The sequence below is a fragment of the Solanum verrucosum genome, unplaced genomic scaffold, assembly GCF_900185275.1.
Source record: "Solanum verrucosum unplaced genomic scaffold, falcon-dt-bn FXZP01000032.1, whole genome shotgun sequence".
In the NCBI taxonomy this organism is placed as follows: domain Eukaryota; kingdom Viridiplantae; phylum Streptophyta; class Magnoliopsida; order Solanales; family Solanaceae; genus Solanum; species Solanum verrucosum.
Genome location: NW_026020569.1, coordinates 502,681 through 511,747, shown reverse-complemented (window position 1 = coordinate 511,747; position 9,067 = coordinate 502,681). Strand labels below are relative to the sequence as shown.

Here is a 9,067-nt window from a genome sequence, read left to right as displayed (position 1 = left end):
ATTTTTATTTTTTTTTAGATTTTTAACTCGATGTTCAATATTTATATTAGGACATGACTAACTTTGATTTCACATATTAATTTTGTTACATTTGTCATTTTTTAAGTTTTTCATTTTTTATGCTATCAACATTTGATTGTAGCTTCCTTCCGACAAGAGACATTATTCAATAGTAAACATATTTTGCTTGCATCATCTACTATGTTAGAATATGAGGTTTAAAGTGAACTGTTAAAATGTCTCATGTTAATTAGTTGACGTACAAAATAAAATATTACTAGCTAGTTACTAGTATATCATTTTGATATTATTTTTTTGTTGAGATAGCCCAAAGTTCATTTTTATTAATTACTCTCCAACTTTAATTTATGTGGCATTGGGTATAAGACAATAAAGGAAGAAACTTGTGATGATAAATAAAATACATTCATTAATTAGTCATAAAATAAAAACTGAGCTAATAAATTGTGAACCAATTATAACTCGTCCAAACTTAAAACGAATTTGATGAATTGAACAAGTTAGAGTTTGATATTATACCATTTACCACCCTATATATGCATATTAGGGAGGTGCAACGTGTAGATGTTGTATAGGTACGTACCCTTGAAAGGGAAATCATGTACTATAATGCGTAGGTTACAATCAGAGTTTAAAATACAATATCCAGAGAGGAGTAAGCCAATAATATATTTTAAAAAAACTTTGGGAGAAATGAAGAAAGTGACTAAATCATAGATAGACATGTATGTATATATATATATATAGTGATAGTTGTACAAGTCTTCCTCAGTGCCAAACATGAGTCAGTTATCAGTGCCTTTCACCAGCTCTCCACACCATTTATACACAAAACCCCTCGAACACGTGTTACCTTTAATTCTTTAACGTTTCTCTAATTTTCTTCCTATTTAATTATACTATTTTTCTTATACTCTCAATCCATTATTATTATTATATGTCTAATCCATAATATCAAGTTAATTGAAGTACCACTTTTATCATAGTAATAACTACTCTTTGTTTCATATTAATTGTAACATTATTTAATAAAATGTTTTATTATCCCAAAATATTTGTCAATTTATAAAAATAAGATTATAGACTTAGTTATTTTTTTTCATTTTTCATTAAAATAATATTAATTTCATTGAAAGAGTTGAGAATAATTTAGTTATTGATTTTTAAATGGGCGTGTGGAAGGAAAATGACAATTTATATGGACGGAGTAGTAATGTCATAAATTTTTATAACAAGTAGCAATAAATTAACTTATAAGTCATCTTTTTTGTTTCTGTCATCAGCATATTAGAAAATAATTATTCCACATTATTATTATGTTCAAAAACTTTAATGAATTATCTTTTCTCCTCTTTTTGAATTTGGGGTGTTCAATATATAGTTTAATGGAGATGAGATAAATTATAATAGGGAGGAAAAAAAAAGAAAAGAAAGCAATTAAATAGCTAGTAGTCTAGAAAGTGACTGGCATGACCCTATCAACAATACCAGTATACCACTACTGTCATGCAGGCAATGTTATAAGGGTATAATTGTCATCTAATCTGAAATAAAATATGAATAATTTTTTTTAAATTCTTTTACTGCAATAAGAAAATGTCATTGGGATGACTCATTGCTCACCTTATCCTTTTAATTATAAACTCAAATTCAAAATATAGCATTTGGTTTCTATGACAATTACACCGTAGGTTCCCTGAAAATTGAGAAAAGTTGTGATAATGATAGATTAACGTTTAATAAAATGACGTTGAAATGTCTATTTAGCCTACCTTAATTTTAAACTTTTAAGAGAAAATTGTACCTTCAGCAAATTAAAGTTCACTTACTTAAATTGTAAGAGTTTAATTCTTAATGAATCATTAATCTCCTCACGAACGTTATGTTGCAATCATTAGCAAAAACAAAATGAAAGAAAGTTTGGATATGGAAAATTCCTTCGCGCTTTTCCCAAATGAGTAAGTCGGACTCGATATCAAATAATGAATGAAAAAAAGAAAATGATGAAAGCACATAATTTAAGTTTATCTTTTCTGCAAAAATAGTTAGTACAGTTTCTTATGTTAAATCAAGTTGGTATGGTAGATTGATAACTTCCAAAAATGACGAGTAAACTATGAGAAACCTTCAGTTTACGGTACTGTAAAATATATATTTTTTACACTTTGTTTAATTATTTTTTACTATTCTCTTTACATTTATTCCTCAAAGTTTGGTGAGCATATATTATAGTCACCCATCCCATCAACATCTTGTCCTAATACTAGCTAGGAGGTTATATGAGTCAATTTAAAAAAATGACTAAATAATTCAGGTAGTATTTTATATTTTGGTTGAGTTAGTTTTAAAGTTTATTTGTCAAGCAAGGAAATTAAATAGGAAACTAGTACTGGTACACACTTAATGGAATATAAAAATTAGTTGAGTGAAAAAAGAGAACAGCGACCTCTTCTCTATTTTCTTCCCTTAAAATTATGTCTCTCTCACACAGAGAGAGAGACAAACACAATACAAAGAAAACCAGAATACATATGTCAAAGTTCATCTTCTTATTTAAAAAATATTTGTTGGAAGCTTAGTTCGATTATCTTTCCAGAAGGCGATTGCAGCATAGAGCACTCAGTACTGTAAAAGAGAAATATAAAAGAAGAGAGATAGAGAAACGACAGCAGACAGAAGAGAAATAGAGAGAGACACTCACAACAGCTTTGCCTTTCAAATCCCACGAAGAGAAAACGATATCTGAGAAACCCTTTTTCCGACCTGCAAAAAACTCTTATGAGGTTTGTGTCTCCATGAATAAAGCTGATGACTTCTCTTTCTTTTTTATTTTTATAAAAAAATTAATAAATAAGAAAGAGTCTTTTTCTCTCCCTTCCTCACCTCTTACTCTTTGTCACACTTGTTATCTTTTTCAATCTCCTGACAATAATTGTATCCCATGATGTATTTTTTGAAATATTTTAATGATTATAAACCGATTTTAACTATTTCATGCCCGATCTATAGTAGATATATGAGAAGAAAAGAGATGATGAAGAAGAAGACAACGCTGCCATGGGAATAGCAACACAACCAATTACATCTCGTCCTTATCACAAATATCCAGTAATTCATCAAGTCGCAGAAAATCTCAATTCTATGTCCCAAGATTATCATCACCACAGTCTCTTCAGTTTCCCTAATGGGTTCGAGAGATCACAAGCTGAACAACAGCACCAGCAACAACAGCAGCAGCACCAGCAACACATGGCTGCTCAACAGATCCGCCGAGATAAATTGCGAGTGCAAGGATTCGAACCGTTTGAAGAAGAAACAAGTGGCCTACCAACAGTTTATGAGACCGCTGGAATGTTATCTGAGATGTTTAATTTCCCTCCTGGAACCACCGCAACCAACGCAGCAGAATTATTAGAAACTCAATTCAATCCGAATTTTAGACAGCCAAATCCACGGCCGCAGCAGATTCATGCTGCGGCCATGGGGAACGAGTGGTTCGGGAACCACCGACAAGGTATGGTAGTGGGTGGAGGTGCAAGTAGTCAACAATTGGGATATGCAAAAAATCATACTCCTAATGCGGCGGAGTCCATGCAACTTTTTCTAATGAATCCACAACCAAGGTCACCTTCTCCATCTCCTCCTAATACAACTTCTTCTACGCTTCACATGTTGTTACCAAACCCATCAACTACTTCAACACTTCAAGGGTTTCCTAATCCGGCCGAAGGATCTTTCGGTCAATTCATGACATGGGGGAATGGAGGAGTAAGTGCTGCCACAGCCACCCATCATCTCAATGCCCAGAATGAAATCGGAGGAGTAAGCGTCGTAGAAAGTCAAGGTCTATCTCTATCCTTGTCTTCTTCGTTACAGCACAAGGCGGAGGAATTACAAATGAGCGGAGAAGCTGGAGGAATGATGTTCTTCAATCAAGGAGGGTCTAGTACTTCCGGGCAGTATCGATACAAGAATTTGAATATGGGTGGATCAGGAGTAAGCCCAAACATTCATCAAGTCCATGTTGGGTATGGGTCATCATTAGGAGTGGTCAATGTGTTGAGGAATTCCAAATACGCGAAAGCTGCCCAAGAACTACTGGAAGAATTCTGCAGTGTTGGAAGAGGTAAATTGAAGAAGACTAACAACAAAGCAGCAGCCAATAACCCTAATACGAACCCTAGTGGCGCTAACAATGACGCTTCTTCAAAAGATGTTCCTACTTTGTCCGCTGCTGATAGAATTGAGCATCAGAGAAGGAAGGTCAAACTTTTATCTATGCTTGATGAGGCATGTATCCTAATCTCTCTCTTATCTCTCTATCTTATTACGGGGTCAATGACCAATCATTGTTGTTTGTTTAATCTCTTAATTAAACAAACAAAAAAAATCTTACAGAAAGTTACGGCATTTTTTGTGAAATTAATATTATATAAACGAGGACCAGACCAGCTAGAAAAGGCCGGCTAGGGGATTAGATTTCGTCATTTCCATAGATTTTGTTTGTTGTGTTTGATTACATTCTAATTAAGAAATCCGTATTTTTATACTAAATAAAGAGTATTTCGACGGTTTTAGATTTCCAACGAGTAGACGGAGATATGTAATCCAATTATTGTCATGATAATTATATTAGCAAGTAAGCTACCATGGGACTAATAATTCAAACAAAGCCCGTTAATGTCAATCATGTTTGGTTAAAGTTTGACCTTAATCTTAATCCTTACTCACATTTCCTTATTCAAATACTACAAAGTGCTCTCTCTGTTCCTAATTACTTGTCCACTTTTCCTTTTATAGTTGTCCATAATTAGTTGTCAATTTTGACAAATCAAGAAAGGACAATTTTTTTTACCTATTATATCCTCAATTAAATGACTAATTACTTTGAAAAATGTAAAACTTTTCATCCACTTCATAATTAATAGGAGTATAATGGTAAATTTACTATATCATTAATTGTTTTCTTAATATGTGTGTCAATTCATAAGTGAACAAATAATTAGGGACAAAGGGAGTAGTAAGTAATACACTAACATTTACGTCTTGGCAGTGTAATGATAGAAAGCCAAACACTAAATTAATAGTCATATATTTTCATTTTACATCAATAATGATTTCAATGGTACTAACAGTAAATTATGTTATAAGCAGGTAGATAGGAGGTACAATCATTACTGTGAACAAATGCAGATGGTTGTAAATTCGTTTGATTTAGTGATGGGTTTCGGCACAGCAGTTCCCTACACAGCACTTGCACAGAAGGCAATGTCGAGACATTTCAGGTGTTTAAAGGATGCAATAGGAGCACAATTGAAGCAGAGTTGTGAGTTATTAGGAGAGAAAGATGCAGGAAATTCGGGATTGACTAAAGGAGAAACTCCGAGGCTTAAGATGCTTGAACAAAGCTTGAGGCAACAAAGGGCGTTTCACCAAATGGGAATGATGGAACAAGAAGCTTGGAGACCACAAAGAGGCTTACCTGAACGTTCTGTCAACATATTAAGAGCTTGGCTTTTTGAGCATTTTCTACACCCGTACGTATATCTATCTATGTTTTGCAATATATACATTTTTTTTTTATATTAGTAGTAGTTATTTAAAATATAACAACGGAAAATGAGACAAAATATCTGCTACAACAAGTTAAATATCATTGATAGGTCAAAATAATTTTTTTTAATATCTAAATTTTAATTTTTGAATATAAAATTTATTTAATCTAATTTAGCTTCAAAGTTGAGTTAAATTGATTCTCGAGAAAAAGTGTCAGGTAAATTGTGGCTAAGTTAAGTCTTTCACTGTCAATGTATTTTATATGTTATAGCAATCAATTTTCCTTATTGTTTTTCTTAATCTTCAAGTTACTACTTCACTTTTATAGGAGTAGGTTAATAGGAGGATCTTGTAAACTATTAGTGTGTATATATAAGTTAAACCCGTACATTCTTCCATTGACTGTTCTAAAGTCTAACCTTTTTCTCAAGAAGTGTTAACTCCTAATACCGATGGAATCTGAATCTTTTTTATATTTTTTACTGTATAAACAAAAGTCTAAAGCCCCATTATTATGGAAATATGAAGAGACAAAATGAAGCTTCAAACACATCAATCAACTTTTTTTTATTAGTCTAAGACACATTTCCAACATCTCTTTTTTAGCTTTTCCTTTTTCTTTTTTTCTTTCCCTTGCAGTGTCTCTGAGTTTAAAGGAATTCCAATTCAGTGTCCTTTGATGTATAAAGTATAATTTACGTTCTTTACTTTATTTTTCTTTTCCTCTAGTACAAGCTCTTTTCTCCTGGATCCAATGCCCTACTACTGCTGACATTGGCATGAATTTGAACAATAACGAAAAGAAAACCAACTTATTCATTATGCTGACATTGCATTATGCAAAGTAACAATAATGATGATAAAAGCAACTTGCGAGCTGCTCCTTCCATCCTCTCGTTCTTTTTAAGAATCAATTTGACTAATTTGAATCAGAATAATGTAATATTTTTTGAAATTTTAAAACTTGGATATTAATTAATTATATGAAAAGTATTTCTAATAGATTCTCATTTTTTTCATGCCAGTATGATGAAAATATGTACTTATAAAATGTTGATGAAAATTTACATAGTTTGATTATAAGAGAAAACGAGAACAACCACATGAATTGGGACGGAGAGAGTACGGCACAAAAGAAATGGTAAAATAAAATAGAATCTATGTAGTAAAGTATATGTTATGAAAAAGATAAGTGCATGCAGTTTTTTTTTTTTTGGGTTTGCTTGTGTGAATAGTGGCAGAGAGGTACTGTAATTGCTGCTGTTGGTTCTTGGATTGTCACGCCCATGCAGAGAGAAAAAATAATGTTAATTCAGATCTAGTGATAAAGAAAGTTAGTCATCTCTTTATACAGTTTTGGTAAGGAATATGATTTTATTTTTTTGGTTTGTGTTTGTGTGGTTGGTTTTTCTCAGGTATCCAAGTGATGCTGATAAACATCTGTTGGCAAGACAGACTGGTCTCTCCAGAAATCAGGTTCGCTTTATTTCTATTCTGAATCCTCTGTTCTTTCTCTTTCAAGCTTTCTTACTCACATTATGCATATGTTACACTTTTTTTCCCCTATGAAATTAAACAAGTAGGTTTATTTTTTTTCATTCCTATAGTTTGAAGAGAAATACATATATGAGTCGTTGCAAATTGAGTATTCGAAAAATAGAAATATAATGCAATCTTCTTAACCATAGAGGGTGTAGTAATTTTTTTATTTTAGTTTTAGTTTCAAGAAAATGTATAGTTAATTTAGCTAAATAGATATTGAATTTATTACTTATTACTAATAAAAATTACTCGTATTTAAAACAAAAGAAGTAATTTGTGTGGTACATGACTTTCTTTTTCTTCCCCTAAGGGCAGAGAATGAACAATTTTTTTTCTGTTTATATTACTTCTACAAAGACAAATTCTAGGTTTGTGAATGAAAATATTAAGGAATAGTAAGTGCAGAGGCAAAGTATACATTTTTCCACGACCCATTAAAGTTTACAGCTCTGTTTGTCCATACTCCATCCATTCCTTCTTTTGTCTGGTGAATGTTGAACCTTGCCACACTTGTCAATCCCTATTAATTAAATAATATGTCATAGGTTGAAATGTCATGGGTTTTTTCTTCCTCTTTAAGACAAAAATTTATTTCAAGAAACTGAAAAATGCAATGTTGGTCATACATGTTTTCAATTAATTGACATGATTGGATCTTATTCACTGAAAGATGAAATATAATTAACACTTGTGGGGTAGTATATATTTACTCTTTTGAACGTTTCTACATTTCCATTCTTAACCCCCTTTCACATCATCTATCATTTCATTCTCCTCCAGATATTTTTTTTAAAAAAATCTACTCTTACTCTATGTTGTGTATTTAGTTTAATTGAATCCTATTTAACAAGAATTAAACCTATGTCTCAATTTATATGGTATTTTTCGAATTTCCAGAGTAATTCAAAAAAATATTTCTTACCTATTCTAAACAATTTTTTAATTCTATTTTTCGTATGATATGTCTAAGCACACAAGATTAAAAGATATTTTGATACATTTTACTGTATGTATCTATAATTTAAAACTAGAAAGATTCAAAAGACTGATTTTCTTAAAGTCGGATAGTACATGAAAGTTAATCTCTTATTATCAAAAATAAGTGTTTTAATAAATGAAAGTTAATTAATGTTGTGTATATGAATGTGGTAATTATTCAGGTATCAAATTGGTTCATTAATGCTAGGGTTCGGTTGTGGAAACCCATGGTAGAAGATATGTATCAACAAGAAGCCAAAGATGAAGATGGAGATGGAGATGGAGATGAGAAGAGCCAAAGCCAAAACAGTGGCAATAATATAATTGCACAAACACCAACGCCTAATAGCCTGACTAACTCTTCATCTACTAATATGACGACGACAACAGCCCCTACAACTACGACAGCACTAGCTGCTGCAGAGACAGGAACAGCTGCCACTCCCATAACTGTTACCTCAAGCAAAAGATCCCAAATCAATGCCACAGATAGTGACCCTTCACTTGTAGCAATCAATTCCTTCTCGGAAAACCAAGCTACTTTTCCGACCAACATTCATGATCCCGACGCTTGCCGTCGCGGCAACTTATCCGGTGACGATGGGACCACCACACATGATCATATGGGGTCCACCATGATAAGGTTTGGGACCACTGCTGGTGATGTGTCACTCACCTTAGGGTTACGACATGCAGGAAATTTACCAGAGAATACTCATTTCTTTGGTTAATTAAAACTGAATTTGCTTGAGCTCATCATAATTTATGCCTTGCTTTTTGTTATAAGAAATTCCATAAATTAGCTTTGTGTTAGCATTGAGCGAGCAAGCGCTATGAGATATTTATTTTTACTGTAATTGTATAGTAGTAGTAGTACATTATTAATTTTTTCCACCAGCTTTTTGTTTCATTGTACTTATAGTGTCTTGTACCTCATGAAAGCTGCTTTTGGACAATAAAATGAGACTGT

General features: G+C 32.3%; 1 protein-coding gene across 3 annotated transcripts; it reads left to right on the top strand.

Annotated features, from left to right (window-relative positions):
- Positions 1–2,492: 2,492 nt before the first annotated feature.
- LOC125810763 (BEL1-like homeodomain protein 2) lies at positions 2,493–9,067 on the top strand. Of its 3 annotated transcripts, none has more exons than XM_049490251.1 (5): positions 2,493–2,804; positions 3,034–4,311; positions 5,176–5,558; positions 6,993–7,053; positions 8,280–9,067. In XM_049490251.1, the coding sequence occupies exons 2-5, from the start codon at positions 3,079–3,081 to the stop codon at positions 8,826–8,828; spliced, it is 2,226 nt and encodes a 741-aa protein (XP_049346208.1). In that variant the 5' UTR covers positions 2,493–2,804; positions 3,034–3,078; the 3' UTR covers positions 8,829–9,067. The 3 variants fall into 3 exon arrangements, with proteins under 3 accessions (XP_049346208.1, XP_049346207.1, XP_049346209.1); XM_049490250.1 differs by having other exon boundaries at positions 2,662–2,804; positions 3,031–4,311; XM_049490252.1 differs by having other exon boundaries at positions 2,662–2,804; positions 3,031–4,315; positions 5,180–5,558.

What these genes read in the sequence shown, in the direction of transcription:
- LOC125810763 (XM_049490251.1), top strand. Translation starts at nt 3,079, where the DNA reads ATGGGAATAGCAACACAACCAATTACATCTCGTCCTTATCACAAATAT. An exon ending in TTTGAGCATTTTCTACACCC is followed by an intron (nt 5,559 to 6,992) that starts GTACGTATATCT and finishes GGTTTTTCTCAG; the next exon opens with GTATCCAAGTGATGCTGATA. An exon ending in CTGGTCTCTCCAGAAATCAG is followed by an intron (nt 7,054 to 8,279) that starts GTTCGCTTTATT and finishes GTAATTATTCAG; the next exon opens with GTATCAAATTGGTTCATTAA.